Source organism: Capsicum annuum, unplaced genomic scaffold (genome assembly GCF_002878395.1).
Source record: "Capsicum annuum cultivar UCD-10X-F1 unplaced genomic scaffold, UCD10Xv1.1 ctg79151, whole genome shotgun sequence".
Classification (NCBI taxonomy): domain Eukaryota; kingdom Viridiplantae; phylum Streptophyta; class Magnoliopsida; order Solanales; family Solanaceae; genus Capsicum; species Capsicum annuum.
In genome coordinates this window covers 17,266-29,845 of record NW_025889707.1, presented here as the reverse complement: position 1 = coordinate 29,845, position 12,580 = coordinate 17,266, and the positions used below count along the sequence as shown (strand labels likewise).

General features: G+C 37.5%; 1 protein-coding gene across 1 annotated transcript; it reads left to right on the top strand.

Moving 5' to 3' along the window:
• Nucleotides 1-363: 363 nt before the first annotated feature.
• Nucleotides 364-1,742, top strand: LOC124895003 (alpha-crystallin domain-containing protein 22.3-like). Its single transcript, XM_047405493.1, has 3 exons — nucleotides 364-464; nucleotides 1,298-1,396; nucleotides 1,559-1,742. The coding sequence occupies exons 1-3, from the start codon at nucleotides 364-366 to the stop codon at nucleotides 1,740-1,742; spliced, it is 384 nt and encodes a 127-aa protein (XP_047261449.1).
• Nucleotides 1,743-12,580: the final 10,838 nt, after the last annotated feature.

The following is a 12,580-nucleotide window of genomic DNA, read 5'->3' as shown; positions in this document are numbered from 1 at the left end:
TTAAACAGATGTGAGCACTTTTTCCGACACGAACAAATTCTAGAAGAATAAAAGGTTGAACTTGCTTCTTTTCATTTGGAAAGGAATTCACAACTTTGGTATCTTCAACAAGAGATAGATATGCGTCAACTGTCTTGGAGTGAATTCAAATGCCATTGTAACCTTTGTTTTGGGCTACCAATTAAAAGTCAGAAGTTGGGGGAATTGACAAAATTTCCCTAGATTGAGTCTGTGTCAGATTACCAAGAAAAGTTTGAGTAGTTAGTTTCATGGCCAGAGTCATAAAAATTTTTATATTGTGGTCTTGCTGATAATGTATCAATTGAGATTGAATTCCATAATCCTTCAGATTTGGCTACGACGATGAGTTTGTCTCAACTTTATGAACACAAGGAGCAATCCATTTGTTCACAAATGTTAGACGTTGGCATGTCAAATACGTCTAATTCTCAGCTCAAAAACTTGTTAGATTTGTGATGATCAAATCTAAAATGAAGGAAAGGTGACTTAAGGGACTCTTTTTTCAATTGAGACGAACTATTCACCCAGGGCCATCATTGCAAGAAACTATTCTGGATTGATTTCACTGAGGATGAAGAACAATTTGCTGAAAAAGAGGGAAATACTACTCCTCTCCACACATAGTGCTTGAGGACAAACACGCTTTGAAGGAAGAGAGAAATGTTGACACATTTTTTTTTGTCTATCTACAGTTTACTGTTGCAAAATTAATTCAGAAAGTAGGTTATTTTAGTAGCTATTGATTATACAACAAGAAGAATACCCAGTGTATTCCCACTACGTGGGGTTTGGGGATGGTAAATTGTACACAGTTCATATCACTATCTATGATAAAGTAGAGAGGTTTTTGATAGACCCCCGGCTCAAGACAGATAACAGTATAACAAATAAAAATATAAAAATAAACACAAAATGGGATATAAACTATCTATTCAAGATCACAAACATCAGCAGAACACTATGAACAAGAAACTATATGCGCAGATACAAACAAAGCAGTCCTCCCTACTACTATAGATGCACTCCTACCTAAACTCTCTACCCTAATTCGCGTCCTTTACACCTTTCTATAAAGGTTCATATCCTTCATAAATTGTAACCGCTCCATGTCATGCCTAATTATTTCCTACTTTTGCATCATATGAACTGTACTCGCTTACCCCGATGAAGCTCTTCTTACATTGGTTTTAGGTCCTACGTAGTCAAGTTAGGTATTTTTTTAATACTACAGATTATCGTAGGGAAAATAATGTTCCATTTTACTCGTGCATTGCAGAGCATCTCAGTCTTCTATGCCGAATTCTGGTGAAGCTAATAGTTCAATTCCACTGCATCCTCAACCGCTTAATGTGGACCCATCATCTGGTATCCATGTGTTGTCCCTCCGCTACCATACAGTTATTATGCTTCATCGACACTAGATATCAATGTTGGTTTAGTCTTAGTTGAAGCTAGTTTAACTTCATCGTCCAAGCATATCAACTCTCTGCAGCATGTTGGGGGTCAGCCTGCAATAGTTTTTTCTCTGCTTGTCCAGCCAGAGAGAGTGGGACAATCTTATAAATCATGCTAATGGTGGGGTTGCCCTTACTGGATCGGATTTGTTAGGAAAGGTTGGGCCACTCATTGGTTCAGTTGATATAACTGAATCTGAAGTTGCTTATGTATTTCGTGTTTCACTTCCTGGTGTTGCTAGGGATGAAAGTAAGTTCTATATATGAGTAAGATTTTCTTAAGTTGAAAATCACCTTATAAATATGTTGTAAGACAGTAAGAGTTATAAGAAGATATGGTGATTTTCAATTTAAGAAAATCTTGCTCATAAGTAAAACTTACTTTCATCCCTTGCAACACCGAGAAGTGAAACTCGGAATACATAAGCATCTTCAGATTTAGCTATATCAGCTGAACCAATGAGTGGCCCAACCTTTCCCAACAAAGCTGATCCAGAAAGGGCAACAACATCATTAGCATGATTTATAAGATCATCCCACTCCAGCAGAGAAAAAACCATTGCAAGGCTGACCCCAGCATGCTGTTGAGAGTTGTATGCTTGGACGATGAAGTTGTACTAACTTCAACTGAGACTGAACGAGCATTGATATTTGGTGACGATGAAGCATGATAACTGTTTGGTAGCGGAGGGCCAGTACATGGATATACCAGCTGAGGGGAATCACATTAAGCAGTTGAGGATGCAGCAGAATTGAACTATTTGCTTTACCAGAATTCAGCACCAAAGACGGAGATGCTCTGCATCGTATGAGTAAAATGGAACATTAGTTTCCATTATGATAATCTCTAGTATTAAGAATTACCTAACTTGACCCCATAGGACCTAAAACCAATGTAAGGAGAGCTTCATTAGAGTAAGCAAGTACAGTTCATATGATGCATAAGTAGGAAATGATTTCTTTACAGTAAGCAAGTACAGTTCATATTCGCTTGTGGCATACACTAGGTCGATTTAGGACATGTACGATGGAAGGAAGACTCGTGTGACGATGGTAGGAGGAGATTTGGAGCATTTTCCTGTTTTGACAGGGTAGCATTGGGGATCGTCTCTTAGCCCATTTTATTTGCCTTGGTGATGGATGTTTTGATGCTGGGTATTCAAGGTGAGGTGCCTTGGTGTATGTTATTTGCGGATTATATTGTACTTATAGATGAGACTCGGGAAATAGTTACTGATAAGTTAGAAGTTTGGCGACAGACCCTATAGTCTAAAGGGTTTAAGTTGAGCAATACCAAGACGGAGCACTTGGGATGTAAGTTCAATGATTCGACACATGTGGATAATGTGGTAGTTGAGATGGATTCTCAGGCCACTCAGAAGCGGGATAGTTTCAAGTATCATGGGTCTATGATTTAGGGAAATGGAGAGATTGATGAGGATTTCACACACCGTATTGGTGCAGGGTGGTTGAAGTGAAGGCTCGCTTCAAGAGTCTTGTGTGATAAGAAAGTGTCTTCTAAGCTTAAAGGTAAGTTCTACAGAGTGGAAATCCGACTGACTATGTTGTATGGAGCGAAGTGTTGGGCAGTTAAAAGCTCCCATATCCAAAAGTTGAAGGTAGCGGAGATGAGGATATTGATCTGGATATATGGACTTATCAGGAGAGATAAGATTAGAAATGAGGTTATTTGAGAGAAGGTGAAGTAGGTTCGGTGGAAGACAAGATGTGGAAATTGTGGTTACAAACTTATAGTGGTTCAGGCATATGATGAGGAGGTGCACAGATGCTCCAATATAGAGGTATGAGAGACTGGCTATGGTTTTAGATGTGGTAGAGGTAAGCGGAGAAAATATTGGAGAGAGATGATTAGGCCTGACATGAAATGGTTACAATATATGAAGGACATGCCTCTTGATAAGAAGGTGTGGAGAACATGAATTAAGGATGAGGATTTATGTCATGACCCAAACCAGGGCCTGGCTGTGACGAGCATTTCGAACCATGGAGGCCCGAAACACCCCTATCTGTCTAATAATCATGCACCTAATTCATATGATCAAAGTAATGCAGAAGAAACACAATAATTCAGAAACATGGTCATAAATATGAAAAGAAACAATAACGGGGAGATAAGGTTCCCCCAACATCAATTAACCTCTAAACAACTGTATGCGAAAATCTCTAACAAATGACTGAGTCAAGTAACCATATATAAACTGGGACAAGGCCCCTAGTAGACCCCTAAAATAGAATATAAGATAAAAGGACTGCAGGACATAAGACCTTTCGAAACATAGAAGGCTCACCACCTGTCTCTGTAACTCTGTCTGAAAGATCTACTAATTCTCTTGACCCCTAGACTGGGCCTCTGAACCTGAGAGGTTGGAGAGGGGAGGGGTTCAGCACAAAAGTACTGGCACATAGATATATCAAAACAAAACATAATATTTTTACAAAATATAGTTGAGAGCCATTATAAAGCAATTTCGTATCAAATCATTTGAAAACACATGGGTGTAATGCAATAGTTTCTGAACAACAATGAAATGCAACTGAGCTAGATGGAATACCCTACATAATTTACACCAACTGTCTAACCTCGGTTACCGCCGAGATTAGAGTATAAGTGAGGGAGAGACACACAAGATCACATAGCATGGTGTCTCGACCCAATGGTAGTGCCCAAGATCACTTAGCCCGGGCTCCTACCTATAGTCCCAATTTGAGAATGACATGAAGTCAAGTACACAAGATAACTTAGCCTAGTACCAATATTCCATGTCGGCAAACACGTTTTCCAGTGATGAGCCCTTACATCTAAAAGCCTTCTTCGGGCATCCACCTTTCTCATGTAAAATCAATGCATTCAAATTTCATCTGATTCAATCACATATCATGTTCTGTAGGGTATCATCATACCCGACTTGCAAGTCCTCAATATCACTTCCACATAGGCATAACCATGTAAAAATCAAGGTGCCTCATCATTTACAAGTGGTGAACAATATTTATTTCAAATTCATGCTCTCTTTTGTTGATCACAATATGATATGGGGTATTAAGACATTATTATGGGAATTCGAAAGCAATTTATCATTCATATTTATCAAACTTCCATGGAAAATCTCAAATCACATATGCATGGTTTCTACCATTAAAGTATATAGGAAAACAATTCCCATGACATAAAGTAAATGACTTAGAAATCAAATTGAAAGCAAGTTATTAGCATTTGATTGAAAACCCCCATTTAAAAGCATGCACGTTCATAAAAACTACACCCATGAGATTTTAGGATAACCCCACGTACCTCTATTTCCAAGGATAATAGATGTTTCTTGAAGCTTGCGAATTGGTGATTCCAAATCTGTAATTATCTTTGAAAACCTATGGTCGAATCTTAAACTATTTGGATTTTTATTTTGAAACCCTAAGGAGAATATTTGAGCACTTTTGATGAATGAATATGTATTTTGGGGTCCTTGGAACTGAATTTCGTGTTTTAGGGCTAAGTAAGGGTGGAAAAAGACCACTTTGTCCCCAAAACGGAGTGTTTAATTTACTAGAATTCTTTACATAGGCGCCGCCCAACCCATTGACTATGTTCACATAGGTTCCGCCAAGGCTATCGCCTATGTTTACATAGGCGCTGCCTAATCTATTGCCTATGCTTTCCAGTGGCCATGGGCGATTGGTTAGGCGATGCATATCACTTTGAAAGGCCATAACTTCTTGCTCGGGTGTCGGACTTTAGCAAAATTGGTATCGTTGGAAAGCTAACTCGAATACCTATCATTTGACACATAGTAGGCTTCCTAATTTGACATATATAGGGAGTTATGGTCGATGGAAGCTGACATATTTTACAACATCCACTAAAACTTAGTCGATCGAAATAGTTTCAACTCGTCCTTGAGTTGAAAGACCTCTATGGTCTAAGTTCAAGCTAGAATAGATTCACATGCTACACAATTAATTGACATGCCATATTGGAATAGGATTTTATGGCTTCGGGATTAACAACGCATCGAAATCATGGTCTATATTGTAGCCCGAAATGCGGGGTGTTACAATTTAGGTAGGAGTGCGTCCGTAATAGTAGGGAGGAGTGCTTTGTTTGTATCTGCATTTGTAGTTTTTTGTTCGTGGTGTTCTAATAATGTTTGTGATCTTAAATAGATAGTTTATAGTAGCATCCCATTTTGTGTTTATTCTTACATTTTTTGTTTGTTATACTGTTATCTATCCTGAGCCAGAGGTTTATCGAAAACAACCTCTCTACTTCATCAGAGATAGTGGTATGGACTGCGTACACTTTACCATTCCCAAACCGTACTTAGTGGGAATACACCTGGTATTGTTGTTGTTGTATAATTAATAGCTGCTAAAATAACCTACTTTCTGATTTAATTAAACTGTTGATAGACAAAAAAGTGTGCTAACATTTCTCCGCTCCATCAAAGTGTGTTTGCCATCAAGCACTAAGTGTGGAGAGTAGTAGTACTTCCCTCGTTTCAGCAAATTCTTCTTCATCCTCAAAAAAATCAATCCAGAATAGTTTCTTGCACCGATGGCCCAGGGTGAATAGTTCTTCACAATTGACACAGTCCCTTAAGTCACCTTTCGTCCATTTTAGATTTTATTAGTTTCTTCACAAATCTGGCATGTTAAGGTGAGACATCTAACAGTTGTGAACAAATTGTTACTTGCATTCATAAAATTGAGATAAACTCATCGTCATAGCCATATCTAGAAAAATTATGGAATTCAATCTCAATTGTTATATTATTAGCAATATCGTGATATGAAGTTAATTTTGTGTGACTGTGTGAGTGTACCAACCCGTGAAACTAACTACTCAAACATTTCTTGGTAATCTGCCACAGACTCAATCTGGTGCAACTTTGCCAATTTGCGCAACTTTTGAATATTAATTGGTGCCCCAAAATGAAGGTTACAATGGCGTTTGAATTCACTCCAAAATAGTTGACGCATATCTTGACTCTAGTTGAAGAAACCAAAGTTGTGAATTTCCTTCCAAATGAAAAGAAGCAAGTTCAACCTTTTATTTTTCTAGAATTTGTTGGTGTAGACAAAATGTTCACATACCAAAGGGTCCTCATCGCCATTACACCGAGGGAAATCCAACTTCTTATATTCAGGAATGATGGAACTTCCTCCTTCATATCTTGACCCTTCTTCCACTTTAGTTTTACCCTTTCGGACTCAATTTTGACTGTTATGTTCAGATGATTCATAATTGACTTTTGAATTTACTAAATCCTTTGTGAGTTCGTCCAAGCAAGCATTTATTGCTTCTTGTTTGGTTAAATTGTCAGTACGGTCTTCTTGGAACAAGTTCACAAACTGTGCCAATTGATGTTGAATATGATCTCCCATAACTCCCTAAACTGATATCAAGTTATGATCCACGGATATGGATCTAGTTATGGGACATTGTAAGATGAAATCTGATGTTTTATTTCTACGATATATGGGGATGGTTCATTAAGAGAGAACCCGCAATTTCTTGAGTTAAAGTACTCAAAAACACGTAACTACTTATTTTTAAAATAAGTTTCAGTACTTTTAAAGAACTTTTTAAAAACCACTTTTTTTCAACCTATCCAAACGGGCTCTTCTTCCTTCAGATCTTGACCCTCCTGCCACTCCAGCTTTACCCTTCCAACCTCGATTCTGACTGCTATGTTCAGATGATTCAAAATTGACTTACGAATTTTCTAAATCCATTGTGAGTTCATCCAAGCGAGAATTTATTGCTTCTTGTTTGGCTAAATTGCCAGCACGCTCTTGGAACAAGTTTACTAATTGTGCCAATTGATGTTGCATTTGATCTCCCATAACTCTCGAATCTAACACCAAGTTGTTACCGTCCCCAGTTATGAACCTATGGCATTGGTTCACTCCCCCTTAACCTCCCCCACATTAATACGCCTACAATAACTATAATCGCGACACCCTTTCGAGTTCTCCACTCCCCCAACACTAAATCTTCGTCTCCCTCATCATTTAAAGGTTTATGAAAATAGGATTGCCACCTCTTCCTAATGAGGTAATCCTCAACCAACACTTTGTCATCCTCCCCCTTGATGCACTTCACTTGGTTAAAGTCATGCGCCCTTCGCTCCCTGGCCTTGCCAAGCTTGTACAACCTCTTATCCCCATCTTTCTCCTTTAAAGCCGCATACAAGCTCTCGAAAATCGTTGTCTTAGCTGCCGTAACCGCTAACTTAGCCTCTCTCCTAGCTAACTTCTACTCTTTCCTATTCGTTTGCCTCTCCTTGTCATCCTTGCTTACAACAAACTTAGCATAGGCCACCTTCTTAGACTCCACCTTTCTTATAACTTATTCATTCCACCACCAGTCCCCCCGGTGTTTGCCAAATCAGCCTCTCGAGACACCCAACATCTCTCTAGCGGCCTCCCCGATGCAACTGGCAGTCGTCTCCCACATACTATCCATATCCTCTTCACTTTCCCAATTCCCCATAGTCTTCAACTTCTTCCCTATTTCCACGGCTTTGGCCAAAGTCAAACTACCCCAGTTAATTCTGGGTCGATCCTCCACACCCCTTCTCTTTCCTTTTTGATTACCAAGTCCATCACGAACAACTTATGGTGGGTCGAGAGATTCTCACTAGGTATAACTTTACAGTCTTTACATAATGCTCTATTCACCTTTCTAAGGAGCAAAAGAAATCTATTTGTGTCTTGGCCACCAAACTACTAAAGGTAATAAGGTGTTCCCTTCTTCAAGAAGCTCGAATTCGCTACCCACAACCCAAAAGCTCTAGCAAAATCTAAAAGTGAAACTCCTTCTACATTCTACTTCTCGAGACCGAAACCACCATGCACATCATTATAACCTTCCGATAAAGACCCAACATGCCCATTGAAATCTCCTCCAAGGACAAGATTCTCAGTGCTCGAAATTTCTCTTACCACTGTTGACACCTAATTTTTTCCCTCCGCAACTATGTTTAATCTTGAGTTTCTTTGATTTCAAATAAAATCACATCAATTGTTTTTTCCAAATAAATGTATTTTAAAATAGGTATTTGGGATAAATTTGTCATTTAAGTGATAATTATATATCTTTCGTATTTTCACATACGAGATTGTATAAATGATGTCATTTAAATGAAAATTTTCATCAAAATTGGACTTCAAATTAAGGATTATTTGGAAAATAAATTTAAATAATTAAATCTTGATTTAAATATAATTTATTCTCACAAATAATCTATTTGGAGAAATACTTGTTTGGTTTTATTAAATCAAGAAACTCGGGATTAAAAGAAGTATTAGTTCGTATTTAATTTCAATTCAATTTAATCAATCTATTAAATTTGATCATAAATTGAAATTAAATTGGCCACAATCGCAATACATTTGGCCAATTAGCCTTTAATTTGATCAAAATTTAATTAGAATGGATTAAATGTTAATTGAAACTATTTTTTTAAACTATCCATCCCACTTTTAACACCCAACTTAATCAGCACTACCCCAGGCCCAATTCCCTAATGTCAACAGCCCACCAACCCAATTTAACAGCAATCAATAACCCAGTCCAACAACCATCCAATCCGGCCCAAACCCCTTTCTTCTTTATCTGCCTCAACAAACAAAAGAACCGTTCCATCAACTAGAAAACTCAAAAAAACAACCAAAACCAGCGTACAAACACGTCACTGACGACAAAATAATGATGACAACTTGACCCGGCAAAAACCCGATCTCTGACCCATTTCCAGTTCAGCAACGGTCTAAAGATCCCTTTCCCATTCTTGTTTTCTCAGAGGAAACCTTCGAATCTTCTAGAGACGAGTCCAGGTGTCCCTCCAACGTTCCAACCTTGAAAATCTTGTATATCACGATACGAATTCACACATATGTGGTCGTTTTTCATTGGTTTGGAATGGAATTTGTTTTACCCTATTTTTAATTGGTCCACCCATTTCATTTTTTTTGGGGAAAAAATCCAAAATTTGTTACGATTTGAGTTCGAAAACGGCTGTGGGGGAAGACTCTCGAATTTCAAAATTCAAAAAATATCTTTCTTCTAAATCCCTAAAAGACCCTAATCCGTCCTCTATATAAAGAGCCCTGGGGGTCACTGTTTAGAAGGATTTTCTCTTTTAGGCTCTTAGGTTGAAAAACTATGGTTGGGAAATTTTGAGGTCTGATAAGGAAAGGAAAGGTTCTTAGGATTTTTGGTTGGAAATTCCTGGGTTAGGAATTTGAGGGAAAATTTATCCTTTCCTTCTTTATTGGACTGGAAAATTCAAGAGGATGGAAAATTCGAGGATTTTTGGTTGAAAAATTTGGGGGGAGAATTGAAAAAAAAAGTTGTTCGAAAATTCCTGGGTGGGGAAAATCAGAAAGGGTCAAAAATTTTGGGAGTTGAAAGTGGTTTTTGAAATCTTTAAGAGAAAATCCAGAAGACACACTATTGGTGGTCGACGTCGCGAGATTCCGCTAGTGACGTTTTTAATGATAGCTCGTCATCCTGTTTGCTGCTACCTAAAAGTTAACATCCTATACCTTTGAGTTCTCGAGTGCTTCTGCTTTATCTCGATCTTCTACAGTCATGAATAAGCCTTCATTATGATTGTATGCTGGACTGTTCACTGGTAGATAGCTTCAATATCCGTAGGTAAATGTTGGTAGAGTGTTGATTCGATACTCTTGTTTTGTGTATTGTTGGTGGTTAGAATAGCCTAATTGCCTAGTTAAAGTGTGTCACTTCGACCGTGTTTAATAGTCTTAACCCGAGGTTGTTTGGTCATTTGAGAAATCATGGAAGTCAGTTTAGTTAGTTTGAAGCAAACGTTTTGGTAAGCCTCTTTGGGTTACAATGTCTAAGAGGCTTAACGAAATTGAGAACTAAAAAATGAGACTTTCATGATATGTTTTTCTTCTTTGAAAGTTCCTAATCTGAATCGTCCTATGGGTATTGTTGGGTCGTAGTGAGTTTTGTTCTCTTCTCTTTCTTCGCTCGTTTGCTCCACTTCATGAGATCTTCATCCTTCATTTTCCACTGATTGCTTACTACTTTACAGCATTATACATTCGATGACATAGAGTTTTGGAACCTTATATAGGTGTATTGAGTGTTGTGTTACTTTGAAGTTGCCAATTGTAATCTGCGAAAATCGATTTTGCTGCTCAAATATTTGATGTTCTACTTTAGAGTCTTATTGTGTTTCACTTTATTGTATTTTATTGTTTTGTTTCAGTGTTGTGGTGGTTGCATATTCAAAAAACGATGTCACGAGGAGTTAATTGTGAGGCAATGATTAGTGAAAATGACTTAATAAAGGATAATGTCTTTAGTTGATTTTTGAATAAAGTGATCTAATGTGCTATCTTGTTAATTTGGTTAGACAAATTTAGCCTAATTATGTCATAAAGAAGTGAATAATTTACACCATGACTTTTTCTCACCTTCCAATTGTATGACAAAAAAGCAGTACAATCAATAACCTTCGCTTCAAATAGTTTTGTCTTTGATGATTGATTGAACTTGTGTGGGTTATATTATTTGGATTATAGCGTTTACGAGTTAGTGAAGCATGTCTATTATTAGGAGTGGTTTGTGACTGGAGTAGACCAATTCTAAGTAAAATGCCCTTCCTTAGCGTTATGTTGGGTTTATTTTTCCAATAAGTATGTGCATGAATTTTCACCTCCTTCCTTATTCTGGAATTGCCCTCAGTCGAAAATCTTGGATGCTTTTCTCTTATTTTTATTTGGTTCTGTTCATGCTCAATTTGGTATGTTGTCCTAATAAGTTCATCGAATTTCTTGTCTTCCTTCCTCACTTCCATAAGTAGATAATTGATCTCTATTATTTTCTTTGATACATGTGAAATGAATTCGGGACACCGTGTTCGAACCTCAAATGGGTTCTCTCTCTATTGCATTTTATGACGGGCCAATGAGGCCTACCTCTTCTAGTTGATTATTTTTGAAGAAAGGAGTCGAAAGATGAAGAAGATGGGTTAAAGTTCATCCTCAAAGCAGCTAAGAGACGCGAAAGTCTCATTTGTCATTTTATTTATTTAACCATTATTTATTTATGTCATTTATTTTACTGATTTATTTATTCATTTGGGCCTTGAAGCCAAAGATGTAAATTTAATACAGGTGGAAAAAGACTCAAGCCAAAGGCTCGAAACATAGAATTAGGACAGGTGAAATGGGTCAAAAACCCAATTATACTAGGACAGGTTTTGTTGGTTTAGGCCTAATGGCCTAAATCGTTTCCTTGCTCCTCGTTTTCCCCATTTATGTGTTTACTTGCTTATTTCATTTGTGTAGACTTAGTTAAAATACCTATTAGGTCGTCTAAAATTGTTTTTACACAAAATCTTTTTTTCTAAAAATTAATCACTTTTCAACAAATTAATCTTTTAGAAGTTAATCAAAAGATGATTTTCAAACAGTCCGGATAACCGCAAGTTAGCGGACGTTTTAGGTTCATAACACCTTCCTAAAACTTTAATAGGAACCACTTACTCAGAATCTCTTAACTTAAATGATTTTCCTGTTTTGAATCATTTGAAGTAACTCCTAAAGGTTTCTTAATTCCTTTTCAAAATTGAGTGGAGACTCTCTTTCAAAAATCAAAAATTTCCGCAAAACAGAAATGGCGACTCTGCTGAGGAATTTTATCTAGGTTCTAACTAAATGTTTGATTTTGTCTTTTGATTAACTATTTATGTGTTTCAATTCGGTAGAATTTAAATATCGCATCTCATGGCATATTCCTACATTATTTAAACTGTTTCGGGATTTCATGGGTATCTCGGCCCCTATTGATCAATTCCAAAAATGTGTTGGAAATACAAGCAGTTTATTAGCACGTGAGTCGACTGATAGCTGTTTGTATTTTCAAACTCAAGTTGTCCGCTTGAGAACCAGTGTTCAAACCCACACTAGACACTAAGGATAGAATGAAACCAAAACCCTATTTTAGGCATGATCTAGGATGACCCAATACCCGAGCGGGGTATTGGGCCCATTAGAAAACCTGCCCTACGTCTATTGACCCCGATTCAATCACAGACGGATCA

Coding starts and splice junctions, on each gene's coding strand:
- LOC124895003 (XM_047405493.1), top strand. CDS start 364: ATGAGTTTGTCTCAACTTTATGAACACAAGGAGCAATCCATTTGTTCA. Junction 465..1,297: donor AATTCTCAGCTCAAAAACTT/GTTAGATTTGTG, acceptor CGTGCATTGCAG/AGCATCTCAGTCTTCTATGC. Junction 1,397..1,558: donor CCATCATCTGGTATCCATGT/GTTGTCCCTCCG, acceptor CTGCTTGTCCAG/CCAGAGAGAGTGGGACAATC.